At 41.1% G+C, this 23958-nt stretch overlaps 2 protein-coding genes across 2 annotated transcripts in view; both read left to right on the plus strand.

Annotated features, from left to right (window-relative positions):
* The first annotated feature begins 859 nt into the window (after positions 1–859).
* nop53 (NOP53 ribosome biogenesis factor) lies at positions 860–12275 on the plus strand. Its single transcript, XM_058634598.1, has 12 exons — positions 860–1107; positions 1526–1602; positions 1807–1909; positions 3161–3360; positions 4662–4717; positions 6115–6210; positions 7439–7540; positions 7632–7796; positions 8161–8336; positions 9185–9251; positions 11854–11930; positions 12030–12275. Exons 1-12 carry the CDS (start codon positions 902–904, stop codon positions 12088–12090), a joined length of 1386 nt encoding a protein of 461 aa, XP_058490581.1. The 5' UTR covers positions 860–901; the 3' UTR covers positions 12091–12275.
* Positions 12276–15638: 3363 nt separating this feature from the next.
* LOC131462099 (gap junction delta-2 protein) overlaps positions 15639–23958 on the plus strand; it is a 30366-nt gene continuing 22046 nt past the window's right edge. Inside the window, exon 1 of the mRNA XM_058633025.1 lies at positions 15639–16328. Coding sequence (XP_058489008.1) covers positions 16258–16328 — 71 coding nt within the window. The 5' untranslated portion in view covers positions 15639–16257. The remainder of the gene's footprint in view (positions 16329–23958) is intronic.

Below are 23958 nucleotides of genomic sequence, written 5' to 3' on the forward strand. Positions count from 1 at the left end.
CAAACATTATATAGAATTCAGATGATGGGACTTTATGGATACCAGCACACATTACAGGGGTTAAAGGGAACCACATAGCAGACAAGGTGGCAAAAGCAGCAACAGGACATAATAATATAGATCTAGCAATAAAATTAAGAAAACCAGAAATAAACAGCATCATTAAACAAAAACTAAAGGAGAGATGGCAAAAACAATGGGAGGAGGAGAGGAAAGGAAGATGGTTTTACAGTATCCAAAGAAAAGTGGGAGTGGCTAGGCACACAGAAAGATGCAGGAAAGAGGAAAATATATATATAATATCGAGGATCAGATTTGGCCATACGGGATTAAACAACATATTATTATATAATACAGACAGATGTGATCACTGTCCATTCATCATGTTATTACACAATGTCAGAAATATCAAAGGGAGAGAGAAGTGATGATTAGAAAGCTGAGAGACATTGATGAGGAATGGGAGTTGGTGGAGGTGTGGAGCAAGAACCAGAGTGAGTGCTACACAATATTACTGCAGTTTCTTAAGACTACAAGGTTGATTGGGAGGATATAGGATGTGTGAGTGTGTGTATGAATAGGTGTATTTATATGTATATAGGTTGTTGTTTTTTGTGTTTTGTAGTGTGCATATCTGTTTATATATATATACATATGTATAATATATAAATATTTATACATATATAGATGTAGATATAAATATTAGCATTATATTTTCTTTTTTTTTTGTTTGTTTATTTATTTTTCACATTTCGACCCACACTCCATACCAGATGGTGGCAGTAATGCACCAAATCGTTGTTGGCCAACCGCCATTAAACCTCAGAAAAGAAGAAGCAGCATCATCGTCATCATCATCATCATCAGCAGCAGCGTGTTTCTCTTTAGCTCGTCCTCCGGCATGGCGTCCACCAGGAGGTCGAAACGCGTGGCGTCTTCACAGCCAGGTTTTCTACGTTTAAAGTCATTTTCAGACTCCACAGAGTCGGTCAGCAGTCGAAGAAAACGTGTGAACAAGAATAAGAAGAAGAACTGGAATAAGCACATCGACGTAAATGACGTGGATGCGTTTTTAGAGGACATCCGGCACCAGGAGAGGACCACAGGGTACGTTAGCACCAGCTAACCAGTTACCTGTTAATGTTCACATGCGTTTAAACACACTTTCTTTGACTGTACGCGACACAATATTCCACAAAACAGTGACACGAGCTACACATTTTCGGACTGTATCAAATACTTTGAAGTACGCGTTATTATTACTTTGTACAGTTTACTCGTCTTGTTGGAAAGCTTCGGGCCTGTTGCCATTGTTTTTCTCCCCCGTTTTTGTTGTTGTTGTCTTAATCTGCGTGTGATTTTGTAGTTTCTTGAAGCTTAATTATATCTTCAGGCGTTTGAGTAGTTGTACTTCAGTTAGGCAGTACTTCTTCAGTAAATCAGTATCACAACAAATGTGTTAAGGCCCAGAAATATGATTCAAGGACTGAGTGTGTCCATGTAAAATGTTTTCGTCTTATTTCAGGGGTTTGCTGTCTGAGAAATCAGATGACACTTTGTTCTTTGTGGATGTTGGACAACCAGAGAAAGCTGAGCCAAAGGGTAAATATGTCATGTTATATTTGGAATTATTGTGCGTTATTGACTAGAATTTCTTTTAGGACAGACCAACTACATTATCAATATGTAGTAAAGAGAAGTAAAGTATGATATAGTATCATATTTTCTAAAATTGTACAGGTTCAAATTAAATACCTGACTAACTGAGATATGTGCATGAAGTTATTTCCTTTTTTCTCTGTAAAGCTGCAGAATCTGAAGAGGGGAAGAAGAGAAAAGGGAAAACATCTCAGCCTCTGAGGATAGACCTGATACTGCAGCATGACTCCCTCATTCCACCTCCTAAAGAGTAAGTACCTCCCACAGCCTTGTTCACATTTACTCAGAAGTAACCCAAAGTAAGGTTGACAACTTTCAACTCGAAGGTTGTGGGTTCAATTTCTGGCTCAGCTAATCTACTGATGGGTCCTTGGGCAAGACACTTAACCCTAAGTTGCTCCTGACAGCTATGCCGTGTGAGTGATAGAGAAATGCGCTGTATCAAAGTGTGGATGAATGGCAAAACTCAGCAGCGTACCGTGGGGTTTCAGTCAAAAAACAAACAAACGCCATAGCGCACACGCACACCACTGCGCATCTATAGGCTACTGCATCATTACCACCACATCTTGCGTTATGTCACTCAGTAAACGCAATTTCACAAGCCACCATCAGTCAAAGTTATAACCAAATAGGAAATGGCAGCTTCAACGAAAGGCCAGCGATGCTACTACAGCAGGTCCACGGAGCTATGATGCGTTTAATGACATCCAGGAAAATCCAGCTCAGCTTCACAAAAAATAACCATATTCTTTCTGGAAATATAATCCTAACATACTGAAAAAGTAATTGAATTCAGACACGATCAGACACACATTAATTTGATTATTAAAAAAAATAAAATAATAATAATAAAAACATTTTTTTGATATTGTTTGACTGCCCAGCACTGGCAAAACTGCAGTGTAAAGCAGCTTTGAGTGGTCATCAAGACTAGAAAAGTACAGAGCATTTAACTGTATGAGCAGCAGGCTGTGAGACCAGTGCACAGGGACAATTTACAAATGACTGCACTGACAAGTGCGAGCCGAGATGCCCTCTCATTTACTTTTTCTGTCTGAGCCCAACCGACGACCTAGTATTTGTTGTTGGAGCCAGACAAGCTGAAGGGTAGTCTCTGACTGTCACGCAGGTGGTTGTAACCTTTATTTATGGTGATGGGAAAGTAGGCAGAGAGTAGTGCTGGGCAGTATACTGGTTCATATTGAAAACCTGTATTATTTATTTGTTATGATGTGAATTTTTCATTGAGAAAGAATGTGGTGTAGCAAAACACTGTTCAACATGTACACTTTTCACTGCTGCCCCACACAGTGAAGAGGAGAAAGGCATAAGAAGTAGGCCTGTTGGAACGAATATTGGGAGTCGAATATAATTAGAGTGTGTGTTACCCCAGTATTTCCTTTATGGGGATGTGAAGATGACACGCCTGAGCTTTTTCATTGACCTTCTTCTGCCCTACATAAATAAGTTTTTCCATCTCATCTGCCTTTCCCACCAGTGTGCTGGCCTACCAACAACCAAATGCCAAGAAACTCCGTCGCATTGCCCAGAAGGCCGAGCAGCTGGCCATTAAAGGCGTGGTTCCCCGGAGGAAGCGGCTGCTGAACATGAGGCCAGTTGACAGAGTGACAAAGAAAGCAGTGACGGAGGCCAACAACTACCCAGACAGAGAGTTCTATGACATATGGGGACAAAAAAGTGAGTGGAGTGTCTGTGAGTGCGTTCTCTCTGCTCTGCTCTCCTTCCAGTGATGATCCCATCCTTGCGCTCCCAGTATTTCCTTTATGGAAATGTGAAGACCAACATGGAGCTCAGATGATTGTTTTGTTAACGGTCGTCTGTGATCTGAGGAAACTAAAGAAAACTTAAGTTTAAAGATGTGTGAAGATCCAAATGGAGGAATGGTTGTTGTCAGTAGATTACAAATCAACTTTAATAATGTTATTGGTAATATTGTGTACAGTATATCTATGATGTGCATCGCCTTTGCTTTTAATCCATCATTTAGGAAGTAAACAAGTTGCTTGGCCAAAATAGCTTTTTCCATGAGGTTATATTCTGTACAGTGCTTTATTGTATGTAGATCCATATTTTGGCATGTCTTGAGTTAAACTAGACTCATGACATAAAACAGTAGGCAGAATAGATGAGATTCAACTTTATTGTCATTACTCAAATACAAGTTTTGTGTAACGAAATGAGGTTTGCATCTCACCAGAAGAGAGAGCGTGCGCATGTGTGTGTGGTCCAGGTTTCCCTGAACCAGCTCTAACTATAAGCTTTATCAAAAAGTAAAGTTTTAAGTCTAACTTTAAATACAGAGAGAGGCTCCGCCTCCCGAGCTGTCATTGGAAGCAAGCAGGTTCCACAGGAGAGGAGGAGCCTGGTAACTGAAGGCTCCGCCTCCCATTCTGCTCTTACAGACTCTGGGAACCACAAGTAAACCTGTATTTTGTGACCTAAGTGGTCTGTTAGGGTGATAAGGTAAGACTAGGTCTTTCAGGTATGAAGGGGCGTGACCATTAAGTGCTTTGTACGTGAGGAGGAGGATTTTAAATGTAATTCTAAATTGTGGGTGGAGCCAGTGTAGAGAAGCTAACACTGGAGTTATATGGTCTCTCTTTCTAGTTCCTGTCAGAACTGGTGCTGCAGCATTTTGAATGAACTGAAGGGTTCTAACAGACTTGTTGGAACATCCTGATAATAAGGAGTTACAGTAATCTAATCTAGATGTAACAAAAGCATGAACTAGTTTTTCAGTCTAATTTTCATAATGTTCCGCAGGTGGAAGAAGGCTGTTCTGGAAATGAGTTTTATGTGTGAATCAAATGACATTTCCTGGTCAAAAGTAACTCCAAGGTTCCTCACAGTGGACGTGTAGTCCTGTCCATGTCTTATATTAAACAAGAAGCATTTAGGTGAAGAGATATTAGCTTAGACAAATAGCAAACTGGTTAATGATGAAGCTCCTTATCCTTTTATTGTGGTTTGTAACACAGGCAAAGATTCAGCCGACCCATGGTACCTTCAACAGACTGGCAAGAAGCGTGTCAAGGTGAGTTAATATTAGGGATGCACCGATATGAATATTTCCGCCGATACCGATATCCGATATTAATATTGCTGCTATGGCCGATAACCGATATCTACCGATATCGATATATGTTTCTATAAAAAAAAAAGTTTTCTGAGATGATAAAAGTTTGTACAGACTGAAAATCATGCAAGCTGAATTTTTGATTGTCTTCCTTTATTTTAAAAACATGTTTTACCTCCAAATAACAAGGTTACAGGGCGACCATAAGACACAAGTAAAGGTTTTTAGAATCCTTTAGCACTTGTAGAGCAAGTGTGTAACTAAATTAAAGTACAGTTTAACGCCCTCAACTCACTAAAGTCCTGTGAGAAAGTTTGGATCATAAATTACAAACATGAACATAAATAAAAATAATACCCTGCCAAAGTTACTGTAACCGAGATAAGGGCGTCAATACTGGGTACGTAAATAAAGTCAACAACCCTTCCTCCCGGCAACAACAACCGCGCCACTTCCCTTCACAATAAAACTACACAACAGATATGAGAAACAATACCTGACAAGCTCTACTAAGAGCTGCCATAATAAAAAAAATACATGTAACATTACTTTATCAAACTTGCCAGTATTCATGGCAACCAGATATTTGTTAAATTGCAAAACATTGGAAAAGTAGCGCCGACTTGGCAGGTTGTTGCGGGGTTCAATATGCTCTATCAGCCGTCGGAACCCTCGGTCCTTCACTATGGAAAAGGGCTGGTCGTCAAGAGCAATCATTTCCATGACCTTGATCGTTATTGCCCTGGCCAATGTCTTCCTTTGTTCGATTACTTGCTGTATTGGGCTCCCAGCTGCGCTGCTTTCTTTTTTGTCTGCCGCCTAACGTTACTAGCGTTAGCTTCCTGCCGTTGTTTGTATACTTCTGGGTGGCGGTTTTTCAAATGACATCATCAAATTTGTGGGATTGAATGACTTGACACGGAACCCTCCTCGCATTATCTCAACTTTGCAAGTGTTGCATAATGGTTTTTCGCGTATCTTCTATCGACACCCTGAAAAAACGCCCACACCGCTGACATTATCTCTCCTCAACACACACACACACACACACACACACACACACACCTTGTGCTGCACTTGCGTCACTGTAACATGCTCAAACAGATGCAGCATGGCCTCCCCTTCCCGACACACATACACAAACAGCAAATAGACGGGTATTAACATCGGTTGTTAAAATCGGCGCAGTTTTACTCATTGGACCGATGCCGATATGTTAAAAAATGACGAACATCGGCCGATACCAATATTAATGCCGATATATCGTGCATCCCTAGTTAATATGTTTTCTGGTGCACACGTTTTTTTTTTGTTTGGTGTTTTTTGACTTTTATGGATTCTGTGGTTTTGTGCAGCGTCCAGAGAAGATGAACCAAAAGCCGTCTGTTATCCCTGCTGTGGAGGTGATCGCCCCTGGAGGATCCTACAACCCAGACTTCTTCTCCCACCAGGTAACATCAGTGTCTACTGTATGTGTACAAATCCAAGCTTCCCACAGAACTATTTTGACCATGGTGGCATTATGTAGTTGGTTGTGGTTAATGCCAGTGACCCACTTACCCTCAACATCCTCTGATTCTTAACTAGAGCTGCATATAATGATTATTTTCATTATCTATTCATTCGTCTTATTTTTGTGATTAATCGCTCACAAAGTGTTTTTCTCCTTAACATATGTCATTCACATATTGTTGATTCTTTATCTAACTGCAGGCGCACCCACCTGCAACAACAACAACAACAACAGCAGTCTGTTTGTGTCTCAGCCTCAAAGCTGAGCTCCTGTGTTCAGTCTGGCTCTGTGCAAGGACATGCACAGAACCAAATCATCGAAATATTCCTCAACCGCTCTTGTGCTGATGTCACGAGTTGACATTTTCGGACATCGTGGGCTACAATATTTCGCCGATGCAAAAAAACTAGTTGATTTGTAGTCGGAGTTTCACGGCTTCAGTCGAAAACGCCAGACCTTGTCTGGGCTGCAACGACTAGTCGACAAAATGGTTCGACTGCTAATTTAGTAGTCGATGTTCTTCATCATCTTGATGCAGTGACGGCACTGTGCCCTAGTGACCGGGAACAGCATGGAGACGGCTGAAGCGAGGCTAACGAGAAACGAATAGTCCACTGTTTGGGATCATTTCTTATGTGACACAACCAAGAAAATGTCCAAATGTTGGAGATTAACTCAGGATTTTAGTCTTTATAACTGTCTTTATCTACAGTTTGGCATTGTTTGATTTTGATTAATCCACTCATGACTCACTCATGACGTGATTACACTCTCTGTCAACTTCACCTATAGTATCAGCTAAGCATTCTTGGTACCTCGCCAGAGCAGGTACTGGAAAAGTTCGAGGTACATTGCTAATGTAGACTAGTGCCGTGCAAAAACTGTATAGTGGAAATGCGTCGTATGTAAGAGCAGGATGCATGCAGGGAGATGAAGTGGTATAAGAAGCCTCCTTTCAACTGGAGGGTTGTGGGTTCGATTCCCAGCTCTGCTAGTCTACATGCAAATGTTTCTTTGGCAAGGCACAGCGTTGAGTGGTCATCAGGATGAGAAAAGTGCTGTATAAATACAGACCAGTGACATCTCTGCACACACAGAATGGGGAAAGACCTTGTGGCTTCTATGTTGTCGTCATGTGTTTCTCTGCTCCCTCACTGTGAACACAGGCTCTGCTGCAGGAGGCACATGAGGTGGAGGTCAAGAAACAAAAGGCGGAAGACAAAGTCGAGAGACAGTTGGCGGTCAATAAAGACGACACAGCTACAAAGGTACACATGGTGGTCCCCTCGCTTCATTCATGCAGTGTAAATGCAGTGGAACCTTTTTTTGCAATCTAATGTAGGCATTTGTGTTCTGCAGGAGACCATCCTGAGAGAAGAGGTGCAGGGTCTGGTAGAAGAGGATAATGAAGATGACGAAACAGCTCCTAACGAGGAAGAGGAGGATGTGGCATTGGGGGGCATTGCACTGTCACAGAAAAAAACTGAGAGACAGCGGAAGAAAGAGAAGACAGAGAAAATTAAGGTACACACAATTCGTACTTTTATGAAAGGCTTTAAATTAACAGTTAACATTTCATTTGAATGAATTACACATTCATAGATTGTTTGGATATTTGTTCCAGTTGTTGATGAACCACCGTGTTTGAATCTGTAGAAACTGAGACTGTAGTATTTCAGTTTTCAGAAATAATGAATCAAGAAAATAATCATTGTTACTGGGTTAGATTAGTTTTCCTTTTTTAATTTTTGTGTTTCCAGTTAAGAGCAAAAGTCTCAATATCTTCAAAAGTCTACATAGTGTTGCAGCACACAGTGACTTTGAGAAGATGGCACATCGTCTGTCGCTCCATTTACTCAACTGTTCCTCTTCCTCCTCCTCACACCAGGAGCAGCAGCGGGCGTCTGACAAACGGCTGACGGAACTACAGCAGCAGCTCTTCCAGCTCCGCTCCATCAAGGTGTCTCTCAAACAACAGGACCAGAAAACACAGAGCAGACAAACACAGCGCAAGGCCAACCAGGAGGCCCAGAAAAGCCAGCCCAGACGTCTCGGCAGACTCAAGTAAACCTGACGCTCACCTGTTCATGTCAGTCATTTAGTGTATTTGTATGGTTAATCAAAATAATTATGTTTGTTTTTTAGTGTTTATACTTTTCTTGTAGTTTTTTTTAGTATGGGGGTAAGGTTCTGCACTATTCCTGTATATTGACATGGTCTTAGGCGTGTAACCAGAGGGTTGCCAGTTCATGACACATCAAGGGCTGGGTGCCCCCGAACAAAGGTACCCAAACCCCCCCCATTGCTCCCTGGGCACAGATGAGACACTGTTCTTGCTCCCAGCTAGTGTGTTCACTACTGGTGTATTTAAGAAAAAAGATGGATTAATGGCAGACATCAAATTTACTATCACTAAATGGTGTGTGCAAATAAAACTAATTCTAAATAATTTATCTTGGTAACCTTTTTTTAAAGATCCAGCCTACCTTTAATGTAAGTTTATTAGATCAGACTACCTTAGTTCAGCTTACCTGACATAAAAACGTTTGATTGCCACAACCTTCAGTTTCCAGCTGACCAAAGGCCGTCTAATGTTGAGATAAAGTGGTGAACACACTTCTTAGATATTGTAGACTTGAGCTGAAATCACTGGCCACCATGCTCTCTCAGAGCGGCCTGTTGGCTTCTCTGCAAAGCGGGCACCACTGACACATAGTCGGTACCTAACGGCACTTTTCCACTGTTCAGTTGTTTGACGGTTCGGAGTGTTTTCCGTTACCATAGTATTGCCTCAGCGTGGCAGAGTCCACATGCCATATGGCTGCATGAAAATGCCCTGTTGGTTATTTCAGCAGGGGGCAGTGTGGTCCTTGATTACACGGTGAACGCTTGTCCTCTATCTTCCTTTGCAGGTTCCAGCCTCAGGACCTTGAGATTCAGTTGAGTGACGAGCTGGCTGGCTCTCTGCGACAGCTCAAGGTACTCGACCATCAGTCATTTATGCTCATCCACATTAGAGCCGTAACTTTTTAGTTAAAATGCCGTAATACTTTGAACGTAGGATGTAAAGTTCACATTCAAACTGTAATTACCTGCTTGAAATCTTAATGCTGCAATCTCAAACGCATGTTAAACACTCAAACTAACTACTAGAAATACAGTAGTGGTCATTTTGACCGTTCATAATTAACTTGCATTAGTATCAATACTCAACGTACAAACTGAAAATAAATACATATGTCATTTGAATAAAGGTGATAGTAAATGAGGAAGCAAAATTCTAACACGTGAGGAAATGTATTCATTGACAAACAGAAATTGAAGCCACTGTTGAAATTACAGATAAAAATACTCAATCTAAATGAATTCAATGAAATTTTATTTGTATAGTGCCAAATCATTATTATCTCAAGGCACTGTACATAGACAACATCAATGAGAGCAGAGAAACACAACAGTTTACACAATGAGCAAACACTAGGCATCAGTGGAGAGAAAACACTCCCTCTTAACAGAAGAAGAAATCTCTGACAAAATTGTTTCTTTAAGTGTAAAATGTGTAGTTCATTAATACATGAACATGTATATCACAGCATTTCATAAACATGTATGGAGGTTGTTCATACTCAAACAACTAAAGCGGTCTGCCGGGAACTCTTTATGACGCTGGCGCTTGTGCAACACCGACTCACAGTCAACACATGTGACTTCTACCTTCCATGTGCAAAAGGTCACACACGACGCTGTGACCGTTGTTTTCTTTTGTCTGCAGTGTCTGTGGACTTGGCACTGCTTTCTCTTGCCGCTCCTGTCAGGGCTTGTGCACCATTGTCGGGCTTTTGCGCTTGTGTGGTTAGAACACAGTTCAGTTGCGAGACGCATGATGAAGTTTCTCCGTGTCGTCGACACATTTTTGTACAGTACTGAGGCATTTATTGCAGCCAGGTCGAGGATATTATAAAGCCTTGCCATTGGTGCTTGGGTGCTTTGACCATTAGATCCAGCACATCCACACCAAACTTGTTGCTGTTGTAGTAGGTCACTGTGTCTGCTTTAGCCTTTTCCCCACTCGTGATGGTCACAGCCGTGTGGACAGCTTTGTTTTTGCCCCGGTAGACGGTTTCAGCACCTGTGTGGTGAACAGCGGCATTTGCTTTTTTTACACATTTCTGGAATAGTTTTGAAAACAGCCATGCAGTTTTCCAGGCCTAGAAATGGTTTGGACTTAAGTGAACATTTTGGAAAAGTTGTTAATGGGGGTTGACTCCACCCTCATTACTGTCACCTTTTGTTAAACTACTTAAATTGAGTCATGGAAGTTAGATAAAAATATTATGAAAATGAGTTGGTAGAAATGTGTAGAAACCCTGGAGTACTCTAATGACCACAATTATTAAACTAGTTAAGTAATGATAACTGCAATGTGTCATGTTTGAGGGTCAAATTGATCTATTTGATCTATTATCAAAATCCCAGTGTTTGCTTAAAGCTTGAGGTTCTCCATGTGACTAACTGCTACTTTATGCCTGTGTTTGCCTCTGAAGTCCAGAATCTGGACACTAGCTGCTGACTTCATCGCTGAGCCTTTTTTTGCATTTTGAATATCTCACTCGTAGTAAAATCCCCAAAGTTTGTTATTCAGCGTTTGTTCTCTCTCTCTCTCTTAAAAGCGGTGAACCATCAGAAGTTATCAATTAAAATCATTCATATATCATCTCCACTGTCAGTTTTAGAAAACCAAACATGGTCACAGATTTTCAGACTCTCACTCTATTGATCTGTTAAAAGCTTCTGACACAGTGGACCGTCAGATGTTGTAAATGTAGAGATTTCGATCTCGATGGGTTTTTATGAGGGAGGCACAGAAATTAAAATTGTTGACCGAAACCGAAAATCAGGAATTGCGGCCGTAAACATGAACTGAAAGAAATGATGATGGTATAGATTAATATTCATGCTTCAAAGAATCTATAGGAATTTTTCAGAGGATCTCATGGAACATATCGGACAGCGAGGGTGCATGCCCCGCAGCACGGACGAGCCACGGGGCATGCACCTGTGCACCCGGATTCTCAGTGGGAACAGACGGGAGCGTGCGGTCCTGCGTCGTCTTTCGCCCAAAAATGGAAAATGCCTTTTTTGGCCAAAAAGTTTTGGTGCATCTTTAGTTTTTATCTCGTTAAATAAAAGTGAAACTATACGACTATATCCATTTGACCATTGCCAAAGAGGACATGGTCTTTATCTGATCACAGTTTTGATTAGTTTAGTCCACATATTGTGTTAAGCTGTTTTATTTTGGCTGCAGCAACTCATCGATGTATTGATTCATCAGCTTATGAGTGTTGGTTTCTTTGCTCCATATAACAATGGAGTGTTATAAGGAGCAAACACTCCATTTTGTGGAGTGTTTGTGGTCAAAACAAGACATTTAAAAGCCATCATTTCTGGGTTTGGGATCAACACTGATCAACATACTGGACTTTTGTGTCTCCTACCACTTAATCAGACTATGCTAATATGATTCTGTCACTTGGTTGAGGATGGCTTCAGTCTAACTTGTAATACTGTGTCTCTGCAGCCAGAGGGCAGCGTCCTCAAGGACCGCTTCAAGAGTATGCAGAAGAGGAACCTGATAGAACCTCGAGAAAGAGCCAAGTAAGGACTTGTTGTTGTGTAACATGTCATCAAAGACGTCTGATGTTGAGCTTCATGAGGTGTGCACTGATTAAAACACGTGTCTCCCCCCACACACAGGTTCAAGAGGAGACACAAGCTGAAGTATGTGGAGAAGAGGGCTTTCAGAGAGATCACTTAGGACCAGAATGCGACCCACAGACCACAGGAGCGGAGGATTGTGGCAACATTCAAAGCCACAAGTGCAACATAATGGAACGGTGTATATACATGAATGACTGCTGATGACCTTTCTGTCCTTTTCTGACCATCACGTCTTATTACCAAATAAATGTCAACAACAAATATAATTCTACAATTTGTAAACCTGTGTTTATTCACCATGTTCCAAATGAAGATGCAAATGATATTTTCTGATTTTTTTTTTTTAATAGTTGATGCGAGTGATAGTCGGCGTCATTTTCATGTCAACTGTTATTCAAAAAAGGAAAATTTATTTATATGTTGATTTCGTTCATGACAGTTAGATCACACATCGTAGTGTAGTTCACACAATACACATAACCGAAAGGGAAAGCGGGAGAAGCAAAAGCTTATTTAGTCCCGCCCCCATTATCCACAGAATACATATTTTCATCATACAATACATAATTATTCTTTGCTTATGACATTTTGACAAAAACATGTTTCAGCATCAGGGAGCACTCAGAGGTGTAGTCTAGCTCTCGACAGTCATTCAGACTCCATGTGTGTCTGTACATGTGTCCATAATATTCCTCGACTTGTTGCCTGGCATGTTCAACTTTCCAAAAGTCACAAAATGATCCAATCAATAGAGGTCAATTCATCAGGTTAACTATAACTTGGATGGTGTGAGAACCCGTTTCGTTATATATATATATATATATATATATATATATATATATATATATATATATATATATATATATGCTAGAGGTGAAACGATTCCATCTATTACTTTCTTGATTAGCTTCATGTCGAGGTCATCAACATCCGTGGATGTTTTTGCTACGCATTTGTTGACCAGGTGTCTAATGTCTCTGTCCTTCACTGGGGTGAGAGACATTGTGCTGGGGTCTCTGTCTCTGTCCTTATCAAAGTGGTCCCAGTGAAGGAGTGAGTCGGGAATGTTCGATTTCCTTCGTGTTATTGTCCTTGAAGTATAGAGGACAGCTGGGTTTGGTGTTTTTGTTTTTGATCACCATTTAGAATGTCCCATAGTTTTTTAGTGTAGCTCATGTCCTCCAGAGGTTTGCAGTTCTGCATAAACCTTAAACTCGGCCACTCCTAACCAATGCTCACAAGCAGAAATGGCTGCAGAGGGTCCAGAAATACATGGAGTCTTGTTCACTGATGAGTGCATGTAGTCGTGGATGGTTGGTCGACGGCCGCCATGTCCCCACAAGGCTGCGACGTCAGCAAGGAGGGGGCGGAGTCATGCTTTGGGCTGGAATCATGGGGAGAGAGCTGGCCGACCGCCTTAGGGTTCCTAAAGGTGTGAAAGTGACCTCTGAAAAGTATGTAGAGTTTTTTGCTGCTCGGGGCATAAGAGGAGAGAAATGGTGTGGGTCCATCCTCCCCCGAGAACCTCCGGAGCAACCTCAAACTAAAGATCTATGAGGGAGGGAGGGAGCCTACTCTGACACCCTGCAAAGACACTCTCCTAAACCTCACACGTTCAATGGATGCAAGAATTGTGAAGCTGCTATCACAGGGGTCCTATGTTAAAATGTAACGTGACCAGTTTTGATGTTTTGAATGAAATAACTTTTGTTTTCAGTCAATGTGATGACCTAATGCTGCATTTCAACTAACGTCGGCAATGCTGGGAATCAAACCCACAACCTTTGAGTTGAAAGACGCCTCGCTCTGCCAATGAACTGAGATCAGCCAGAAATAGTTGGACTCACACTCAGAATTTTGTGGACTGACTCGGATTCTAGATTATAAATATCTAAAGTCATATAATCCTGGAACTAATGGATTAAGTGTAGATGAGCACATGAATGATGTGTTCCTACATTTTGATGATTAAACAAACTAAAGTGTGAATGTGTTAATTGATTCCAACCTGCCACTGAAACCATCATGGCTCGCAGTGATGTGCTGGTGTTAGTGACACAGACACGGTGTCTCGTGGTGCTGGGACGTCTGTGGAACCCCCACTGACTGAGCCACCGTCCACCTGGCTGCTCAAAGACACAGTGGCACCACCTGCAGCCTCAGCAGCACACTCCTCTCTGATGAGAGAACCCATAGACCATGTCCCCAAAGAACCTCTGTCATTACAGGCTTTACAGGCTTTACAGGCTTTACAGGCTTTAGTGCAGACAGTATCAGAGTAAATGTGGATTATGGCCACCATTCGTTTGTCAATCAGTGTAATCAATAATTCTATTTTAATGATGTGGATTGAATCTAATGTATGTAACATCTGTTAATACATTTAAAAAAACATGAGATTGAGGTTCATTGACGACAGTTACAGAATAAACACAGAAAGCTTTTGTGTGCGTTCATGGCAGCAGACTGTCATTTGTCCTCATGTCCTCCACCACTCCCTCTTCACATGTGAGACAGGATGTTGCCAGGTTGTCTTGGCCTTGGATGGGATGGATTATGTGTGTGCGTGTGCCATTGCAGTCACTCATTACATCCAACAAAATAGATTACTCCTTAGATTTTTCCATTAATTCCAATGTTTCCTAATGTGTTGCTGAACGTGCTGCATGGACTGTAGATGATCCTGGTGTTTAGAAACGTGAAGCATCGAGTGGAACAAAAGAACATGGAAGCATTTTGCATTTTGTGAGGGTGGAAGCGGTTTGTGTGGTGATGATGGAGCAGTGAGACATGAAAGTAGAAGGGAGAGGGGATAAACACTGATGGTGAGTGAGTTAGAGGGAGAGATAGAGGGGGAGGAGCAGAGAAATGATTCCTCTCTCTAATCCCCGAGACACACGCTTGGTCTTGCTGCTCAGAGAGAGACGGAGGTCGGTGGAGGAAACAGAAAGAAAGAGAAACCGAGAGGGATGGAAACAACAAGATGAAGGGAAGAGAAACAATGAAAGACATGCTGAGAGACAACACGTGTGAGAGAGAGACGGGCTGTAAGGACGAGGAGGAAACCTGCCACTGGTGAACAGAGGGAAGGAGATGGTAGAGGAGGAGGAAGTGTGATGCTGCCTGAACCCCAACCAAGGGAGAAAGAGAGGAAGAGGAACAAGAGGAAGGAATGATGAGGATGGATGAGTGGAGGATAAAAAGAAATCCCCAGTTGCTCAGGCTCACATGAGTGCATGGACCCTGCACCCAGCCAGTGTTACCACAAGATGCTGTCAAAGAAGCAGAGTGTGAGGGCAGAGAGGTCCACTCTGTCTCCCACAGTCAGGTTCACACTGTGAGCAGGAGGACGGACACACAGACACACAGACACACACTTCTGTGAGCAGGTGGACGGACACACAGACACACAGACACACAGACACACACTTCTGTGAGCAGGTGGACGGACACACAGACACACAGACACACACTTCTGTGAGCAGGTGGACAGACACACAGACACACAGACACACAGACACACACTTCTGTGAGCAGGTGGACGGACACACAGACACACAGACACACAGACACACAAACACACAGACACACACTTCTGTGAGCAGGTGGACGGACACACAGACACACAGACACACAGACACACAAACACACAGACACACACTTCTGTGAGCAGGTGGACGGACACACAGACACACAGACACACAGACACACACTTCTGTGAGCAGGTGGACGGACACACAGACACACAGACACACACTTCTGTGAGCAGGTGGACAGACACACAGACACACAGACACACACTTCTGTGAGCAGGTGGACAGACACACAGACACACAGACACACACTTCTGTGAGCAGGTGGACGGACACACAGACACACAGACACACACTTCTGTGAGCAGGAGGACGGACACACAGACACACAGACACACACTTCTGTGAGCAGGAGGACGGACACACAGACACACAGACACACACTTCTGTGAGCAGGTGGACGGACACACAGACACGCAGACGCTGCTCATTTTCGGAGAGCTATAAATAAAAGAAGAAGAACGGGATGTCGGGAGCTCACAATGACACACCAAACAGATTTTTACTTTTATGCTAAGTGAGCCACCTGAAACAAATCCCTACCTCAACCCAACAAGTGGACTTGAACACTGTGAGAAAAGGGGAGCATTGGAAATCTTCCTGTGGACGCCTGTTTAAACTGCATTCAGCAAAGGTTTGCTGTGCTCAGTTGATGCTTTCTATCTCCAACCATGGGAGAATGGACCATCCTAGAGCGCCTCCTGGAGGCTGCTGTGCAGCAGCACTCTACTATGATTGGGAGGTGAGTTATTGTAAGAGTGTAAGACTGTGGCTGAGGTTCGATGGCAAATCTGTGTTGGTGCTATCACGTCTTTACTCATTTCATCCATACAGTATTCAAATGAAGACATTTAGCATCCACATGTAACATCAGCATAAGTGAAAGTGAAGGTCTACAGGATGGTAATGACACCATGCTGCTTAGATACTTAAAGACAGGAGGTAGCATGTTCCAGGGACAGCTCAGGTTGAACAGTTTAAAAATAAAATGAGAGAATGAAGGTTGAGATGGTTTGGTCATGTGCAGAGGAGGATGATGAAGATGTGGCTGTCGGGCAGGAGGAACAGAGGAAGACCACACATAAAGTTCATGGATGTTTTGAAGGAAGACATTGAGGACAAACAAAGCTTTCTCTGCCCTCACTGGTGATTCTGATGGCAGGGTGAGGAAGACGAGGGCTTAAGCTTAGCTTCTTTAATCCACTGAGTGGCATGATGGAGGGTTAGGGAACCAGGAGGGACATGTTAGCCAACACAGAAGCTTAAGACATTTCAGGATCCAGAGCAATATGAGGACATCTCACCTTAGAAGTCTGCCATGCTTCTGTTCTTCTCCATGTTCCCTCCTGTGTTAGTATCAGATCTCTGTAAGAGGCCATCCTCTCATGAGCTTCCCCAACAGTTCCCTCCTATCCACGGGAATCTGTTTGATGTTGTAATCACATTTGAATAATGCATTCCTGACAGATAGAGAATGTTTAACTTGGGGTGGCACAACGGCACTTTTTCATGTTTAATGCTGATATCGCAGACTTGAGTATCTGCTGATACGGACATCAGTCCCAACATGACTCAGTTAAAATGATGTTACTGATTGTTTACACCAGGGGTCTCAAACTCAAATGACCTGTGGGCCACTGAGTGTCTCGTCTGGTCAGTCGGGGGAACAGTCAAGTAAAAAAACGGCCAACTTTTTTTGGGAAAAGCAACAGCCTGTGGACGATATGAGCTCAAAATGATATATCAATATGCCGTATTGATTCCTTTTTTATACGTACTCCATTGCCTCGTGTGAGCTTTTCTGTCTTTATACTTATTTATTATTCTGTACATCACTTTGGTCCACTGTGTTTGTTTTGAAGTGCTTTACAAATAAAGTTGGATTGGATTGGATCATTTCAAAATAAAAGTGCTTGTATTAATATGCAACAATATTCACAATAAAAAAAACATATTTATGATGCAAAATTAACTCGTTACCACTTGATATTGTTTGGAGGGCCACATATGGCCCCTGGGCCGCAACTTTGAGACCACTGGTTTACACGTTTGCAGTCTGTTCATAGCACATCAGATTTTACAGTTTAATTTGTCCCATATCCGATCCAGTGATGTTTACCTGTATTGTACAGGTATCATATCAATCATAAACATAAACATGTTTTTACATCTAGTAAAAGTGACAGACACACACACACACACACACACCCTGGACCATTCGCCAGTCCATCACAGGACAAATATATAGTGTCTAATTAACCTCTGCTTTTGGACTGAGGAAGGAAAGCAGAATACATTGCTGTAAGGCAACAATGCTCCACATTACCCCTCTGTAACCCTACATTTGAGTGATTGAGTGAAATGATGCCAGTTTATGTAAATGATGTGAAGATGATTCTTTCTTTGCTTTTGTTAAGTTAAAGCACTGTGAGCGTGACTTTTGTTAAGTTAAAGCTCTGTGAGCGTGACTTTTGTTAAGTTAAAGCTCTGTGAGCGTGACTTTTGTTAAGTTAAAGCTGTGAGCGTGACTTTTGTTAAATTAAAGCTCTGTGAGTGTGACTTTTGTTAAGTTAAAGCTCTGTGAGCGTGACTTTTGTTAAGTTAAAGCTCTGTGAGCGTGACTTTTGTTAACTTAAAGCTCTGTGAGCGTGACTTTTGTTAAGTTAAAGCTCTGTGAGCGTGACTTTTGTTAAGTTAAAGCTGTGAGCGTGACTTTTGTTAAATTAAAGCTCTGTGAGTGTGACTTTTGTTAAGTTAAAGCTCTGTGAGCGTGACTTTTGTTAAGTTAAAGCTGTGAGCGTGACTTTTGTTTAATTAAAGCTCTGTGAGTGTGACTTTTGTTAAGTTAAAGCTCTGTGAGCGTGACTTTTGTTAAGTTAAAGCTCTGTGAGCGTGACTTTTGTTAAGTTAAAGCTCTGTGAGCGTGACTTTTGTTAAGTTAAAGCTGTGAGCGTGACTTTTGTTAAATTAAAGCTCTGTGAGTGTGACTTTTGTTAAGTTAAAGCTCTGTGAGCGTGACTTTTGTTAAGTTAAAGCTCTGTGAGCGTGACTTTTGTTAACTTAAAGCTCTGTGAGCGTGACTTTTGTTAAGTTAAAGCACTGTGAGCGTGACTTTTGTTAAGTTAAAGCTCTGTGAGCGTGACTTTTGTTAAGTTAAAGCTCTGTGAGCGTGACTTTTGTTAAGTTAAAGCTGTGAGCGTGACTTTTGTTAAATTAAAGCTCTGTGAGTGTGACTTTTGTTAAGTTAAAGCTCTGTGAGCGTGACTTTTGTTAAGTTAAAGCTCTGTGAGCGTGACTTTTGTTAACTTAAAGCTCTGTGAGCGTGACTTTTGTTAAGTTAAAGCTCTGTGAGCGTGACTTTTGTTAAGTTAAAGCTGTGAGCGTGACTTTTGTTAAATTAAAGCTCTGTGAGTGTGACTTTTGTTAAGTTAAAGCTCTGTGAGCGTGACTTTTGTTAAGTTAAAGCTGTGAGCGTGACTTTTGTTAAATTAAAGCTCTGTGAGTGTGACTTTTGTTAAGTTAAAGCTCTGTGAGCGTGACTTTTGTTAAGTTAAAGCTCTGTGAGCGTGACTTTTGTTAAGTTAAAGCTCTGTGAGCGTGACTTTTGTTAAGTTAAAGCTGTGAGCGTGACTTTTGTTAAGTTAAAGCTGTGAGCTTGACTTTTGTTAAGTTAAAGCTGTGTGAGCATGACTTTTGTTAAGTTAAAGCTCTGTGAGTGTGACTTTTGTTAAGTTAAAGCTCTGTGAGCGTGACTTTTGTGAAGTTAAAGCTCTGTGAGCGTGACTTTTGTTAAGTCAAAGCTCTGTGAGCGTGACTTTTGTTAAGTTAAAGCTGTGTCAGCGTGACTTTTGTTAAGTTAAAGCTCTGTGAGCGTGACTTTTGTTAAGTTAAAGCTCTGTGAGCGTGACTTTTGTTAAGTTAAAGCTCTGCGAACGTGACTTTTGTTAACTTAAAGCTCTGTGAGTGTGACTTTTGTTAAGTTAAAGCTCTGTGAGCGTGACTTTTGTTAAGTTAAAGCTCTGTGAGCGTGACTTTTGTTAACTTAAAGCTCTGTGAGCGTGACTTTTGTTAAGTTAAAGCTCTGTGAGCGTGACTTTTGTTAAGTTAAAGCTGTGAGCGTGACTTTTGTTAAATTAAAGCTCTGTGAGTGTGACTTTTGTTAAGTTAAAGCTCTGTGAGCGTGACTTTTGTTAAGTTAAAGCTGTGAGCGTGACTTTTGTTAAATTAAAGCTCTGTGAGTGTGACTTTTGTTAAGTTAAAGCTCTGTGAGCGTGACTTTTGTTAAGTTAAAGCTCTGTGAGCGTGACTTTTGTTAAGTTAAAGCTCTGTGAGCGTGACTTTTGTTAAGTTAAAGCTGTGAGCGTGACTTTTGTTAAATTAAAGCTCTGTGAGTGTGACTTTTGTTAAGTTAAAGCTCTGTGAGCGTGACTTTTGTTAAGTTAAAGCTCTGTGAGCGTGACTTTTGTTAACTTAAAGCTCTGTGAGCGTGACTTTTGTTAAGTTAAAGCACTGTGAGCGTGACTTTTGTAAAGTTAAAGCTCTGTGAGCGTGACTTTTGTTAAGTTAAAGCTCTGTGAGCGTGACTTTTGTTAAGTTAAAGCTGTGAGCGTGACTTTTGTTAAATTAAAGCTCTGTGAGTGTGACTTTTGTTAAGTTAAAGCTCTGTGAGCGTGACTTTTGTTAAGTTAAAGCTGTGAGCGTGACTTTTGTTTAATTAAAGCTCTGTGAGTGTGACTTTTGTTAAGTTAAAGCTCTGTGAGCGTGACTTTTGTTAAGTTAAAGCTCTGTGAGCGTGACTTTTGTTAAGTTAAAGCTCTGTGAGCGTGACTTTTGTTAAGTTAAAGCTGTGAGCGTGACTTTTGTTAAATTAAAGCTCTGTGAGTGTGACTTTTGTTAAGTTAAAGCTCTGTGAGCGTGACTTTTGTTAAGTTAAAGCTCTGTGAGCGTGACTTTTGTTAACTTAAAGCTCTGTGAGCGTGACTTTTGTTAAGTTAAAGCACTGTGAGCGTGACTTTTGTTAAGTTAAAGCTCTGTGAGCGTGACTTTTGTTAAGTTAAAGCTCTGTGAGCGTGACTTTTGTTAAGTTAAAGCTGTGAGCGTGACTTTTGTTAAATTAAAGCTCTGTGAGTGTGACTTTTGTTAAGTTAAAGCTCTGTGAGCGTGACTTTTGTTAAGTTAAAGCTCTGTGAGCGTGACTTTTGTTAACTTAAAGCTCTGTGAGCGTGACTTTTGTTAAGTTAAAGCTCTGTGAGCGTGACTTTTGTTAAGTTAAAGCTGTGAGCGTGACTTTTGTTAAATTAAAGCTCTGTGAGTGTGACTTTTGTTAAGTTAAAGCTCTGTGAGCGTGACTTTTGTTAAGTTAAAGCTGTGAGCGTGACTTTTGTTAAATTAAAGCTCTGTGAGTGTGACTTTTGTTAAGTTAAAGCTCTGTGAGCGTGACTTTTGTTAAGTTAAAGCTCTGTGAGCGTGACTTTTGTTAAGTTAAAGCTCTGTGAGCGTGACTTTTGTTAAGTTAAAGCTGTGAGCGTGACTTTTGTTAAGTTAAAGCTGTGAGCTTGACTTTTGTTAAGTTAAAGCTGTGTGAGCATGACTTTTGTTAAGTTAAAGCTCTGTGAGTGTGACTTTTGTTAAGTTAAAGCTCTGTGAGCGTGACTTTTGTGAAGTTAAAGCTCTGTGAGCGTGACTTTTGTTAAGTCAAAGCTCTGTGAGCGTGACTTTTGTTAAGTTAAAGCTGTGTCAGCGTGACTTTTGTTAAGTTAAAGCTCTGTGAGCGTGACTTTTGTTAAGTTAAAGCTCTGTGAGCGTGACTTTTGTTAAGTTAAAGCTCTGCGAACGTGACTTTTGTTAACTTAAAGCTCTGTGAGTGTGACTTTTGTTAAGTTAAAGCTCTGTGAGCGTGACTTTTGTTAAGTTAAAGCTCTGTGAGCGTGACTTTTGTTAACTTAAAGCTCTGTGAGCGTGACTTTTGTTAAGTTAAAGCTCTGTGAGCGTGACTTTTGTTAAGTTAAAGCTGTGAGCGTGACTTTTGTTAAATTAAAGCTCTGTGAGTGTGACTTTTGTTAAGTTAAAGCTCTGTGAGCGTGACTTTTGTTAAGTTAAAGCTGTGAGCGTGACTTTTGTTAAATTAAAGCTCTGTGAGTGTGACTTTTGTTAAGTTAAAGCTCTGTGAGCGTGACTTTTGTTAAGTTAAAGCTCTGTGAGCGTGACTTTTGTTAAGTTAAAGCTCTGTGAGCGTGACTTTTGTTAAGTTAAAGCTGTGAGCGTGACTTTTGTTAAATTAAAGCTCTGTGAGTGTGACTTTTGTTAAGTTAAAGCTCTGTGAGCGTGACTTTTGTTAAGTTAAAGCTCTGTGAGCGTGACTTTTGTTAACTTAAAGCTCTGTGAGCGTGACTTTTGTTAAGTTAAAGCACTGTGAGCGTGACTTTTGTTAAGTTAAAGCTCTGTGAGCGTGACTTTTGTTAAGTTAAAGCTCTGTGAGCGTGACTTTTGTTAAGTTAAAGCTGTGAGCGTGACTTTTGTTAAATTAAAGCTCTGTGAGTGTGACTTTTGTTAAGTTAAAGCTCTGTGAGCGTGACTTTTGTTAAGTTAAAGCTGTGAGCGTGACTTTTGTTAAATTAAAGCTCTGTGAGTGTGACTTTTGTTAAGTTAAAGCTCTGTGAGCGTGACTTTTGTTAAGTTAAAGCTCTGTGAGCGTGACTTTTGTTAAGTTAAAGCTCTGTGAGCGTGACTTTTGTTAAGTTAAAGCTGTGAGCGTGACTTTTGTTAAGTTAAAGCTGTGAGCTTGACTTTTGTTAAGTTAAAGCTGTGTGAGCATGACTTTTGTTAAGTTAAAGCTCTGTGAGTGTGACTTTTGTTAAGTTAAAGCTCTGTGAGCGTGACTTTTGTGAAGTTAAAGCTCTGTGAGCGTGACTTTTGTTAAGTCAAAGCTCTGTGAGCGTGACTTTTGTTAAGTTAAAGCTGTGTCAGCGTGACTTTTGTTAAGTTAAAGCTCTGTGAGCGTGACTTTTGTTAAGTTAAAGCTCTGTGAGCGTGACTTTTGTTAAGTAAAAGCTCTGCGAACGTGACTTTTGTTAACTTAAAGCTCTGTGAGTGTGACTTTTGTTAAGTTAAAGCTGTGTCAGCGTGACTTTTGTTAAGTTAAAGCTCTGCGAGCGTGACATTTGTTAAGTTAAAGCTGTGAGCGCGACTTTTGTTAAGTTAAAGCTCTGCGAACGTGACTTTTGTTAACTTAAAGCTCTGTGAGTGTGACTTTTGTTAAGTTAAAGCTCTGTGAGCGTGACTTTTGTGAAGTTAAAGCTCTGTGAGCGTGACTTTTGTTAAGTTAAAGCTCTGTGAGCGTGACTTTTGTTAAGTTAAAGCTGTGAGCCTGACTTTTGTTAAGTTAAAGCTCTGTGAGTGTGACTTTTGTTAAGTTAAAGCTCTGTGAGCGTGACTTTTGTGAAGTTAAAGCTCTGTGAGCGTGACTTTTGTTAAGTTAAAGCTCTGTGAGCGTGACTTTTGTTAAGTTAAAGCTGTGAGCCTGACTTTTGTTAAGTTAAAGCTGTGAGCCTGACTTTTGTTAAGTTAAAGCTCTGTGAGCGTGACTTTTGTTAAGTTAAAGCTGTGAACTAGACTTTTGTTAAGTTAAAGCTCTGTGAGCGCGACTTTTGTTAAGTTAAAGCTCTGTGAGCGTGACTTTTGTTAAGTTAAAGCTCTGTGAGCGTGACTTTTGTTAACTTAAAGCTCTGTGAGCGTGACTTTTGTTAACTTAAAGCTCTGTGAGTGTGACTTTTGTTAAGTTAAAGCTCTGTGAGCGTGACTTTTTTTTAAGTTAAAGCTCTGTGAGCGTGACTTTTGTTAACTTAAAGCTCTGTGAGCGTGACTTTTGTTAACTTAAAGCTCTGTGAGCGTGACTTTTGTTAACTTAAAGCTCTGTGAGTGTGACCTTTGTTAAGTTAAAGCTCTGTGAGCGTGACTTTTGTTAACTTAAAGCTCTGTGAGTGTGACTTTTGTTAAGTTAAAGCTCTGTGAGCGTGACTTTTGTTAATTTAAAGCTGTGAGCGTGACTTTTGTTAAGTTAAAGCTCTGTGAGCGTGACTTTAGTTAAGTTAAATCTCTGTGAGCGTGACTTTTGTTAAGTTAAAGCTGTGAGCGTGACTTTTGTTAAGTTAAAGCTCTGTGAGCGTTACTTTTGTTAAGTTAAAGCTCTGTGAGCGTGACTTTTGTTAAGTTAAAGCTCTGTGAGCGTGACTTTTGTTAAGTTAAAGCACTGTGAGCGTGACTTTTGTTAAGTTAAAGCTGTGAGCGTGACTTTTGTTAAGTTAAAGCTCTGTGAGCGTGACTTTTGTTAAGTTCAAGCTCTGTGAGCGTGACTTTTGTTTAGTTAAAGCTCT

Source organism: Solea solea, chromosome 7 (genome assembly GCF_958295425.1).
Source record: "Solea solea chromosome 7, fSolSol10.1, whole genome shotgun sequence".
Lineage (NCBI taxonomy): Eukaryota > Metazoa > Chordata > Actinopteri > Pleuronectiformes > Soleidae > Solea > Solea solea.